The sequence below is a fragment of the Podarcis filfolensis genome, assembly GCF_964270895.1.
Source record: "Podarcis filfolensis genome assembly, chromosome: 17".
In the NCBI taxonomy this organism is placed as follows: Eukaryota; Metazoa; Chordata; class Lepidosauria; order Squamata; family Lacertidae; genus Podarcis; species Podarcis filfolensis.
Genome location: NC_139621.1, coordinates 32982375 through 32994703, shown reverse-complemented (window position 1 = coordinate 32994703; position 12329 = coordinate 32982375). Strand labels below are relative to the sequence as shown.

The 12329-nt window shown below is 40.9% G+C and overlaps 1 protein-coding gene across 1 annotated transcript in view; it reads left to right on the top strand.

Annotated features, from left to right (window-relative positions):
• TNKS (tankyrase) overlaps positions 1-12329 on the top strand; it is a 66885-nt gene that overhangs the window by 12206 nt on the left and 42350 nt on the right. The window contains exons 3-4 of the mRNA XM_083592985.1: positions 5877-5913; positions 6583-6658. Coding sequence (XP_083449111.1) covers positions 6605-6658 — 54 coding nt within the window. The 5' untranslated portion in view covers positions 5877-5913; positions 6583-6604. The remainder of the gene's footprint in view (positions 1-5876; positions 5914-6582; positions 6659-12329) is intronic.

The window sequence follows — 12329 nt, the reverse complement described above, 5'->3', positions numbered from 1 at the left end:
ATTTTTCAGGGCACTCTAGAGGCTATGGTGGCTCATCTACCAGAAGTAATGTATTTAGTTTTAACTCTGGAAGTGTATATGCGATTCTGACCAAACTAGGCATCCTAGAGCAAAAGATACACCAGGAGACAGGTATTGGAAAACATGACTGCCCAGGAATTATGCATTTCTTGTATCAAATCAGTTTTGGAATTTGCTCTAAAGTCTTTGTTTACAAGTGACTATAAACTCCAGGTTTCCCAGTAAAAAATGTTATGGTTGCCTAGATCCACTCTACCTACCTAGATCCACTCTATCTACCTAGATCCACTCTACTGTAATCACTTACTGAATCACTCAAACTGCCAGGCCAGTACCTGTTGTCCTCCTTTGCTTTTCCTCCACTACATCTGGTTTCTGCTCCTTTGGGCACGTTTGCTGTATTTCAGGCTTCCTCAACCTTGGCCCTCCAGATGTTTTGAGACTACAATTCCCATCATCCCTGACCACTGGTCCTGCTAGCTAGGGATCATGGGAATTGTAGGCCAAAAACATCTGAAGGGCCGAGGTTGAGGAAGCCTGCTGTATATAGTCCTTTTAAGGACTCCATACAGTCTCCTGCCTCCTGATGGCTGAAGGAGAGTTCTCTTTTCCAGTTGCCAAGAAGCCTTTTTAAAGGGCTCCCTCTTGCTTACTGTTCTTGCTCTTGGCTTCAACATGCCCAGGTTCTCTTTCCCATTGCCCAATGGTGCTTTGATTGGTGATTCTCACTCTCTATTCTGCCTTCTGGAGACCCTTTCCTTACAGATCATCTGTTCCTTCTGTCCCCCGTGCGTGTGTGTGTGTGTGTGTGTGTGTGAGAGAGAGAGAGAGAGAGAGAGAGAGAGAGAGGGAGGTTTTTGTATGTCACCCTCTGGTCCTCCCTTCCCAGTTGCTCATAACTGTGCCCTAGTTTGTAAAATGAGTCCACAGAGAAATGAGTCCACTACTGTTCTTCCTTAAGCAGCACTGACCTCCACCTCACCCTTCCTTCTCTTACACCCTGTGTGCTTGCTCTTTCTTGTATGCATGTTGTTAGGTTAGTTGTGGTTAGAATCAATTGGCTAATTCCCTCACACTAAAGAACTGTGTATTGTTACTGAGTGATCACCATTGCCATAAAAGAGATGCATTGTTGCTGAGCTATTCCTCACTGAAGTGTTAAATATGTATATTTTGATTCTCTCCATTTTAAGACCTGCGTGAGTGTAAGTTGCTGGGTAAATCTGCCAATGCACTTTGTTGCCATTGTCTACATATCCTAATTCATGACTCTTCTAGAACATGCATATGTAAAACAAGTGTCTCCTGAAAGCCTAAGTATACAAATAATTCTGTATATTAATTCATGGATCCGGTTTTCTTGGCTGGCCAGGAAGAGGAGTGATCTGAGAGTGGAGGATATCAATATCAGTCCCTTGTCATGACTACATCACTTGTTGCTGAGATTTTGACTTTCAGCAGCTTACCTTCTCCGCAGAGGCAGAGGCCCTATTTGGATGGTCTGCTTTTGGAGGCTGATGGAGCAAATTGGTTTTCAGATGACTCGGAGCCAGCGGGGCAGGGGTGGGATTTTCTGATGGGTACAGTTGATGCTTTGTTGAAGCCCTGGCTGATCTGTGGAATATGCAGAAGGATTCTTGGTCTGTTAACGTTATCAGCCCTAAATATCCTCTCTTGCTTCATAAAGCTCTTCTAACTTCTTGGTATACATCAGAGCTTAGGGCAATGAAGCAAGGTGAGAGGTGGCTTCTTCGGAGGCAAGGGGAGCAAAACTTCAGGTGAATACAATCAAACACCCGTGAGTGCTCTTTATCAAGCCTAATCTTTGCTAGTGAAGAAGACATACATTGCTGCTTCCATTGCATCCTCACTGTGTTGTCTGGCGGAGCTTTTCCAGGTAGTATGGGGCCTTTTACATTGCCCAAAGGAGGCAATAGAATGGACAATGGCTTGGTGTGTCTTGTTTGCCAAGCATTTTGAGGATAAAGTCTTGTGCATCTGCCAGGATCTTGGCTCTGCTATTACAGTGCTTGGTTTGCTTTGGTCATCCACTTGTGCTCTTGCTGATAGCAACTAATGGATCACCAGCTGGGCCAGGGGGTGGTTAATGCCTCATTGCAAATAGGGGGTAGTCCATACCTACCTAAAGAAGGTGATTGTAAGACCACTGCTTAAGAAATCCTTAGTGGATTCAAAATCATTAATTATCTAATGTCCCCTTTGAGGGGAAGGTTCTTGAGTGTTTGGTCATGGGCCAGAGCCAAGCTCTCTTGGATGAAACCAATTTTCTAGAACCATATCAATGGGGGTTTAGGCCTGGTTTTCACACAGAAAGTGCTTTGGTCACCCTGTATAATGACCTTTGTCAGGAGAAAGTCAAGGGTGTGTGTATGCCTGTTAATTCTCTTTGATCTCTCAAGATGTGTTATGGTACAGTATGTTGTTATTCTGGGGTGAATGCCCTAGTTGGGGTGGGCAGCACCACTCACATCTACATGAAACCACTGAGTGAGGTCATCTGGAGTTTGGGAGTGGTTGTCAGCAATATGTTGATAGTAGGCAGATCTGTTTCTCCTTTAGATGTGGCAATGGACTAGGTGAGAACCAATAAACTGAAGCTTAATCCAAATAAGTATTGGTGGGTTCTCTAGATTGGCTGGGTGGGCCCTTGCCTGTTCAGGATGGGGGTTGCACTCCCTTGGAATGAATAGTTGCACAGCTCGTGGGTGCTTTTGGAACCACTACGCTTGTCTGAGACTGACATGGACTTAGTGGTCAAAGTGCTTTCCATCAGCTTTGGTTGCTGGCCCAGCTAGACCCCTGTGAGGATAAGGATAGCCTAACTTCTGTGGTCTGTGTCCTGGCAATAGGTTAGATTACTGCAATGTGTCATATGTGGGGTTACGTTTGGAGACTGTTTGGAAACTGCAGCTGGTGTAGAATTCAGTAGACTGATGGCTGACCTGAGCGAGATGGACTGATCATATAGCACCAATCTTGGCACAAGTGCATTGTGTACTAGTAGGTTTGTGGACTCAATTCAGGATGCTGTTGGTGACCTATAAAGCTTTATGTGGTTCAGGGCCTCGGTATACCAAGATATACCTCTTCCACATAAATCAGTCTGGACTCAACATTCATCACCTGAGGTTCATGTCTGTGTGCCCCCTCTGAGGGCCTTCTCAGTGGTGGCTTTCTTTTTGTGGAATGCTTTTTACTCTTAATTTGTAGGGGAAAGTCTCTTCTGCTCATTTTTTGAGTGGCGTGGGTTGATTTAGATCCACCCATTTGTGTACTGTGTACAGTATTATGGATGAACATTTTAGGTATTTATTTTATTCCTGTTCTTATGCTTGGCTTTATTTAATGTTTTGTTTTTATATTGCAAGTTGCTTTGCATCACTTTTGTGAAAAAGCAACGAGCAAATAATAATGTAGTTCTTTGAAATCATTCTGCAGATTGAACAAAGAAGCTTGTGCACTTTCCAATTTATTCATGCTTCGGCAGGATATGGTAAAGTCTGAAACATGCTTGTAACCTCGTTTTGTGTTGTGGTACTAGCAAGGTTGTTGAATGTAAAGCAAGGATGCCAATGATCCTCAAAATGCGTAAGTGTATTTCACCTAGAGATAGTAGGTTATCTGCTTCGAATAAAATAATTATATCTCTCTAGCACTGTTAGCAGTTTGTATTTGCATGTGAATAGTAATGTTTAGTGTTTCCACTTAGGTACTGCATACAAGGTTGTAACTGATGGCCAGGATCCAAAGTAACAGCTGGACTAGTTCCACGTGCCTAAGGGGAATTTATTGAACAGCAGAACCTTGTCTAGTTTATGATATGGTATTATCCATTATTCAGAAGAATAAAAAATCCTACTCGTTGTACAGAAGTCCTTGGACATACCCAATAATCCCTCTAGCACTCAGGCAGCATGTTCTGAATTTCTTTTTTCTTTTGAAAGACCAAGGAGCAAAAATACAGTGCAAGGGGGAGTGAATAAAACTGTATTTCCCTCTAGTCCTTATGGTGATATTACAGTATGAGAAGGATTAGACGACATACATTGGACGCACAAGGTCTCTGGTACTTCCAGCTAAAGCAGGCATGTCCAAAGTCTGTTTCGGGGGCCTAATCTGGCCCCCGTGGCAGTCCTGGGGTAAAATCCTTTAAAAAAAGCTCAGCAACTTTGGGGTAAAATTGTAAAAAAAGCTCAGCAAACTTTTGATCGGCCCTCACATATGTTCACTTCATCAAATCTGGCCCTCTTTGAAAAAAGTTTGGGCACCCCTGAGCTAAAGGATCTTGGCTAGCAGGGTTGGGAAACATCTCTGCCTGAGGCCTTGAAAAACCATTGATATAGTCAATGTAGACGATGATGGGCTAGCTAGGCCAATGGGCTGACACTGTAAGGCCACTTCATAGGTTGAATCCTATGAAGGCAAGTCTGTATTTATTCTTCACAGATATAAGTTGCATTTGCATGTAACAGTGAGCCCAAACTGCATGGTTTCTTTTAACTATAATATGTATGAGGTGTATTACCAGTGAATACTCCTGTTTCCTCCTCCGTTGAGCTGGCAAACAAACCATAGAGTTACTTCTGAGCAAGGATTTGTGCTTTGTTTCTCTCAAACTGCAACAAAGGAGCCCATGTTTTGTTTTTGGTTTGTTTGAGAGAAACAAATCATGAATGCTGATTAAGATGTGATGTTAAGCCAGCCACTTCAGGGCTTGTTTCCCCACCAACTAAGGAAGGAGTAAAATGGGATCTCTTGACAAATTACACAGCGTGGCTTAGTGTTGTGTATCTGTGGCCATTGAATAGAAATTATATGTGTACTCTCCAAATATCCCCACATTGATTTAACATTCATTCAGTAGTTGTGTCTCTGTGTGTGGATTTGTGCAAGTGTCCCTGGCAGGTGATTTTAATGGACATGTCGCTAGCCATAATTGTAAAGTGCAATGGTTTTTAATTGTAATATTTCTGTGAGTGAAAGGGCAATGTTAAGATGGCCTGGATACCGTAGCTGCTATTGTGATGGTTATTTTAGTTGTAATTTCCTGACTTTATGGCTCTTAAATTGAGGTGTACTCAGCATTTCCCAGTTCAGGTTTTTGCAACTTTTAAAATTTGAAGACCTGAGGGTTCAAATAATACTCTTCAAATCAAAAATGCTTCAGATATTCCACGGAACCCTTGGCACTGGGAGTTTAGCTAGAGTTCAGGACGTGCATTTAGAATTTTGCCCTAAGATACGAAAACAGCCAAATAACCTTTTAATGGTAGGTTTTAAGTGCAGCTTTCTGAATGCTTTTGCCCTTCCCCATCTCTTTTGATGCATTGCTTTCCTTAAGGCCAGAAGCATGCTCTTATGAGGCAGAGGCTTAGGAAGTTCTGACGTAAAATAACTGTTTTGCAAGATACTGTCAAGCTAGAAACAGATTCAGGGGGGTTGTGGCTTTACTTTTTTCCTTACGTTTTCACGCTATGCTAGTATGCCGTGATACAGTGAATAGGAAAAGTGGGGGAGGAGACATTGTATTCAGCTGCCATGCTGTTATCGGAGGGATTGTTTCTAGATACAGGTTTAGCATTCATTGGTTGTCTGAAGAAAGCCATTTCATCCGAGGATTGGACAAGAAGCTGCGTCAGTTTGCTGCCCGTCTCCAAGGCACTGGTGATGCTGCCTCCACAAGCTGGCTAACGTCACAGCTCCATCACCCAGCGGGGTGTGGGCTCACTCTCCCCCCCTCCCCCGTTCTGTTTAATTCTGTATTTGCTTCCTGCTGCATTTCTTAATCTGTCTTCTGCCAAATGCTAACAGCATGATATTTTGCAATCATTTAGGTGAATACAAGAAAGACGAACTCCTGGAAGCTGCTAGGTAAGTGCTGCTCAGAATACAAATGGTTTTTGAAGGGAGGATGTAGAAAGCCGGGATGAAAAATGGGCTTTTATGATCGCTGTCATTCTGTCATTACCCTATTATGAAATTATGCAGATAAACAAGGCTTGTTAGCATAGGTTGCTTTGGATTTTAGCCACTTGCAAAAAGCAAAAGAATGTGTTTATTTGTAATCATGCAGTATGATGGGGGTGCTTGCATTTTGACATAATGTACTCCAAATTCCATTTCTGTTTAGAGTGATCATTTTAGAAAGAAACAATACATTAGGATATTTTCTCTTTATTTTATACCTGAAAGGCATATTTTGCGTTTTCTTATTAAAGCCCCTCATAAGAAACCTTGAGCAAGAGCTCTGAAGCTATTTATAGTGTCTTGGGGAATGTAACAAAAATAGGTGTTTGGGAAACGTCTTTTCGGCAGATACATAAAACCAAGTAAAATATAAATTAAACATTAAATTGATGTTAATCTTTTACATGGTGTACCCTTAAAGGAAATGTTTCAAGTGTCTGTTTTTTGCAATTTGAAATGCATATTAGGTGGGTTCTTTGAACATGCCAGTATATAGAACAGTATATAATGTGAAACTCCATTTCAAATATTTTATAAGGGGCTCTCCCTCTTTTTTACTTCTCTGTCATGCAGGAGTGGTAATGAAGAAAAACTAATGGCTTTGTTGACACCTTTAAATGTGAACTGCCATGCAAGTGATGGGCGAAAAGTAAGTCTGTGCATATTTAACACATTTTGTCATTTTTACCCCTGACAGCTAAACTGCATGCCTTGTCAATTTGAAAATATTTTTAACCCATCACTTATGTTGGAAGTGTTGTAATTCGTGTCTGTTAACTATGAAATTAAATGATGCTATGCCTAATATTGATGGTTTGTGACAGATTGACAGAGTCAGTGGAGCGTGCACTTGAAATCATGCTATTTGTTTCAAATGTCAACTATTGGGCTATGCTTCAGATGGTTCGGCTATAAAAATAAACTGCATGTTTGGTCTGTTAATAGCTGTAAAATAACAGTCTGTCTAGTATTTTCTTTTTCGTGGTATTGTTCAGTTAAGAAAGGTAGGAGTCCAAGCCCCTACTACTATGCTTAGCATAGCTAATTCCATATCGGTATGATTTGTGCCTATTGAATTCTCTTAACTTTTGATATTTTTATGCTTTTGATGTCTGGCTGCAGCTTTATATAACGGGGATGTTGAATGAAATGGATTGGGTTAGAAGGGGAAGGGAAGAACCTACAATGACAGGCTACCAGCCAGACTTCATGACATGTTCTCTTAAATTACATAATGTGCATTTGACCATTTAATTTCGCTGCTTAGCTTTGAAATTTTGTAATTGGTATACTGGAATTTGCTCTTGGGACTGACCCAGGTCCACACAGATTAGGAATCTTATCCTTCGGTGGCTATTTTTAGGGTTTGCCAAAATCTTCATAGCATAGTCTCAAACAGGGATGACCAGCTGCTTTGGCCTGCAAGGCTGGTTCATTCCTGCCCAAGCTGAGCTGAAGAGGGAAGACTCATAAAAACTGGGGCATGTTGTGGCCCTTGGTCTCCCAGTTGTCTATTTTGGAGCTAAATCTTTTTTAAAATAATTTCATTTGCAATGCAAAAAGGGCCAGTTCAAACATTTTTTGACACAAACACTACAGAGCAAGGCTCATGTAAGTGCCATTTATTTCAATGTTTATAACTCCTTATATTTTATGGGACCATGCCCTTTCTTTTTAATAATGGTGTCTGTATAATCTGTAACTGAGCTAAAATTATACCCACCAGATTCTTGATTAGTTGTACTGATTTAAAACTTGGCGGCATGCATTGCGTGTGTGCGTGTGTATGATTATATATATTGTTTTGTTTTTACTTATATGTTAGAATGACCATCAGTTGGTTTTACTGTCACAATGAACTGTATACACTATTCCCCCCCTATGTGTCCGTAACTAAGTAGTTCTGAATCTCCTTAGAACTGTCTGTGCAAGCAACTTATCTTTAGGAATCATTCAGATGATTTGTAGTACTGTATTCTTAGTCTGATAGCATGGGGAAGTCTTTTAAGTGATGATATGCAACTGTGTGTGTTTATTTAAAGAGTTTTCTTTTATAATTTGTATTCTTAATATAGAAGTCCTGAGCAGAACTTTTTTATGTAGCTAAATCCCCACAGATAGTTAAATGAGGCCCAAAACAATATGCCATCAAGTGTAGTATTAATTGTTCAGGAATATAATGTATCTGAGTGTTCTGAAAGGAAATACAAAGGAAAGAAGTTCAGTGTATTTAAAACAATTGAGATGCAGTAGCAGATAAATCGATCAAAACCAACAGATTTCTATTCAAAACAAAAATAAAATTATTATTAATAACAACAAAACATTTATATAATGAGTATATTTGGTAGCTACTGTTGAGCTCCTCTGTTGAGAACTGTTCCTACCATGTGATGGATCTTGGGGTATCCCTACAGGTCAGCAAATGCTTATTTCTTTTTAATCTATTACTGTAACTGTGGAGGCGCCATTCAGTTCTCTCCCCTATCAAAATGGCTCATGTCTTCTTTGTTGAAAGCATACTCTCCAGTATTCAAAACTCTGCAGGACTCTGACCTGTTCACAGATATCCACCTGTGCAGCGATTGCCCTTGCTTCTGTCAGGGAATAAGTCACATATCACATAGGGAACAGTGCATACGTAATGCTTTTGAACCTTGAACCTTGATTGGGGTTGGGGAATGCTGCTGGCTTCTTCATTGACCAAAGGAATGCGATTTTGAGACTCTTGCCTTTCAGTATGTTTCATTCTGTGATACTGCTGAAGCCTTTTGCTCCTTTCCTTCATCTGGCATCCCCAAGGTTCAGTAGTGTACCAAACTGGATAAGTGTCTCGTTGCTCTGGTTTCACCATTAGTATTAAATCCACCCTAAAAGCCACCAAAATCAACAGCTGGCTTCAGGTAGAATTCAGCATGGCACTATTACAAATGTTCAGTCTATGCAAGCATATCAGCTTGCCAGATGACTCCCCATGTGCTGTTCAGGGTATGTGTGTTTCCCCCCCCCCCCCATGCCATTGAGGGGCACATCCACCCTTCATCTATAGGTTTCAAGACTCCACTATATTAGGCAGGAAATACCTAAGTTGAGTACCAGGTTACATTCTGCCATCTTTCCATGTCTAAGCATCCAATTAGGCCAAAAGGATAGGCGTTAACCAGGGGTGTGAACTTTTAGTTGGCCTAGTAAAGATTGCCCTCATGTGGATTTGGAATTTATCTGGGAAATTCCCTTTATTCTCATATTGTCTGTCTCTCTCTCTCTCTCTCTCTCTCACACACACACACACACACACACACACACTCCCTTTACTTCTCTGTTATGTTCAGATAAATGAGTAAAATGGTTTGAGCTTCAAATACTTGACATCGTTGATATAGGAAGATAGGCTATGCATGCCTAAATAAGAGACCATGGAGCAAGCCTTAATTTTGGGTTAGGAAATCCCAGCAGTCAGAGAAATGACTGCTGGCTGTGAAAGATTCATGTGCACAGCAGTCATTACTTAAAACACTAGTGTTTGTGCAACACAAACTGGTTCTAGGCACCAACATTAATTGCTTAGCTGAAATGTGAGGATGCGCTTTTTGGTATACAGTTATAAGAGGCTGTAATTCTTCAATAACATCTTCAACACTGAATATTGTATAGAATTTTGAAGAAACATATATACTGTTGCATTCCATCGTTCAAGCTCGTATTCTACTGAAGTTGTAGTACCTAATAGTCTCTGCTTATTAATAACAGCAAGAGGTTGGGGTGAAAAAAATAAGTCCAAGATACTATAAGTAATCCTATCAGTCATCCTGTATATTTTTAGAATCCATTTGTGCAATTTTTTGTATTATTTCTAATGAACCCATGACCCTATTATCTGTCAATGAATTGAATTGTAAATGAAGAATTGGCTAGTATCTGTGTGTGAATTCAGAATGCCAAGTGATGATACATATTGGCAGGAAATCAATGGCAAATATGCTCATCAAAGATTAAAAAATTAAACAGTAACACCAGGAAAAATAAATTCAATTAGATAATTCAGTTAGACAAACTATGTGTATTGTGTTGACACAATACAGAAGAAAATGATACAAACTCAATTTTACATTACCAAACAACTTTTACAATATTGCATTAAAATAAATTGCCTCTGCATTACTCTCCAAAAAGATCTTTTAAAGCTTAGCTCTGCATAATTGCTTCTGCGTGACGTAAGGGAAGTTTTTATAGTGGGCAGCAATGGAACCACAGTTATCCCTTTGGAAGCAGTCATATACAGCAAGGCTAGGAAACAAGAAGTTACCGAACTCCTTCTCCCACCAGTCAAAGCCTGCAAGGCCCAACGGTCTGGGATAATGTTGTAGTCTGACAGCATCTGGAGGGCTGCAGGTTCCATATCATTGCAGTGATGTCCAGAGTCCTTTTACCTCAGCAGCTCTAGTGGTTAAAATGGTAGTTACTTATTCCAGCTTTACTGCTGGTGCTCAAACCATCATAAAACACATTATAACAACATCTGCTAATTTATTTACTTCAAAGCAGTGAGATTCTGAGGGTTGTCATCAGTGTTTGTTTACACTGGATGAGAGTTTAGACCAGAAAAGGTTTCAATGTGCGATCTGTTTGTGTAGACTGGCCCTTAAAGGTAAAGGGACCCCTGACCATTAGGTCCAGTTGTGGCCGACTCTGGGGTTGCGGCGCTCATCTCGCTTTATTGGCCGAGGGAGCCGGCGTACAGCTTCCGGGTCATGTGGCCAGCATGACTAAGCCGCTTCTGGCGAACCAGAGCAGCGCACGGAAACGCCGTTTACCTTCCTGCCAGAGCGGTACCTATTTATCTACTTGCACTTTGAGGTGCTTTTGAACTGCTAGGTTGGCAGGAGCAGGGACCGAGCAACGGGAGCTCACCGCGTCGCGGGATTCGAACCGCCGACCTTCTGATCGGCAAGTCCTAGGCTCAGTGGTTTAACCCACAGCGCCACCCGCGTCCCGACTGGCCCTTAGTGATCTGCAGTTCTCCAGACTGCTAATTCTTTTAAAAGTTCTGCCCCTCACCCCATTAAACCTTTATAGTGCAAGTTCGGATCTCTGGACTCGCTTAACTGTTTGCTTTCTGTCATGTTAAAGTGTGTTTCTGGAACTTTCTGCAGTGTTGTTTCATGGTGCTGGAAACTGGAGAATAAAAGCAGCTTGATACAGAAATTAACTTCCTTTTCATGCTGTGCATACTTAACAACAAAGCCCCTAAACATAAATGGAGGCCCATAGGGAGATGCAAGACCAATGCAGAGCCAAAAAATAACTCATCATGCTTTCTGCAGATACAAATGAGCCAACTGAGTGCATCTTATTTCAGAAGACAGAGCCTTTATAGTATTTCACTACTTTCCTTAACTATCACCTAGGGAGAGGGAGCCATTTCATCTTCTTGCCGTTGCCTTGTATGCAATGTGGGAAAATGACTAGCACGGGAAGTCTTAAAAGCCTTTTCAATTCTGCATGTGAGAGGAAATAGGGCAAGTGTTTCCTTTCTTGCTTTGCTGTTATAAATCCATATAATTACAATGATGTACCATACCCAGACAATCTTTTGTATAAACTTGAAAAGAAAACTAGGCACATCTGTATTTGGAGTGGTTTTGGACGCTTCATGTGGGGGGGGGGGAAAGGAAGTTCTTACCTTCTGTTCTTGGTTATTCATATATTCTACCCTACTTGGGTATCATATATTGTTCTTCGTCCAAACCCTGTTCCCCCTTTATCCTTCAGCAGCCCTGTAATGGTACATGTAGTTTGAGAGACACTAGCCCAAGGTCACCCAGTGAGTTTCAGGACTGATAGAGTGACTGCACCATACTAGTTAGTTCAAGTTCAAATTCAGATATTAGAAGTCACTTGTTTTTCCTATTCACCATTTTATATACTGTACAAAGCCATTCTTTGTTTACAGGCTGTAAGTCTTAATTCTTGAGGGAAACAAACTCAAGTCCCCATTTTGGATTAGTTTCCCATTGTGTTTACATTTAACTACCATAACCAGGATTCTGGAAGACAATGTTTGCTTTTGTTTGGCTTTTAAATGATGATGCAATTGGAAAAGTTAATGGATTTTCACAAGAAGATTTTCTGTTTTCCAAGCATTGTGTGTTTCTTACCCTTAAATACAAAGTAATTTGAGAAAGTTCACTCTTACTGGTTACCTACTGAAATGCAAACTGGAAGATTTTCGTCAAACCCAGCAATCACATTCTGTATAACCACCCCAAATAACTTGTGCTAAGACTGCTTCCATTAGTCCCCAGATGACATCAATACAC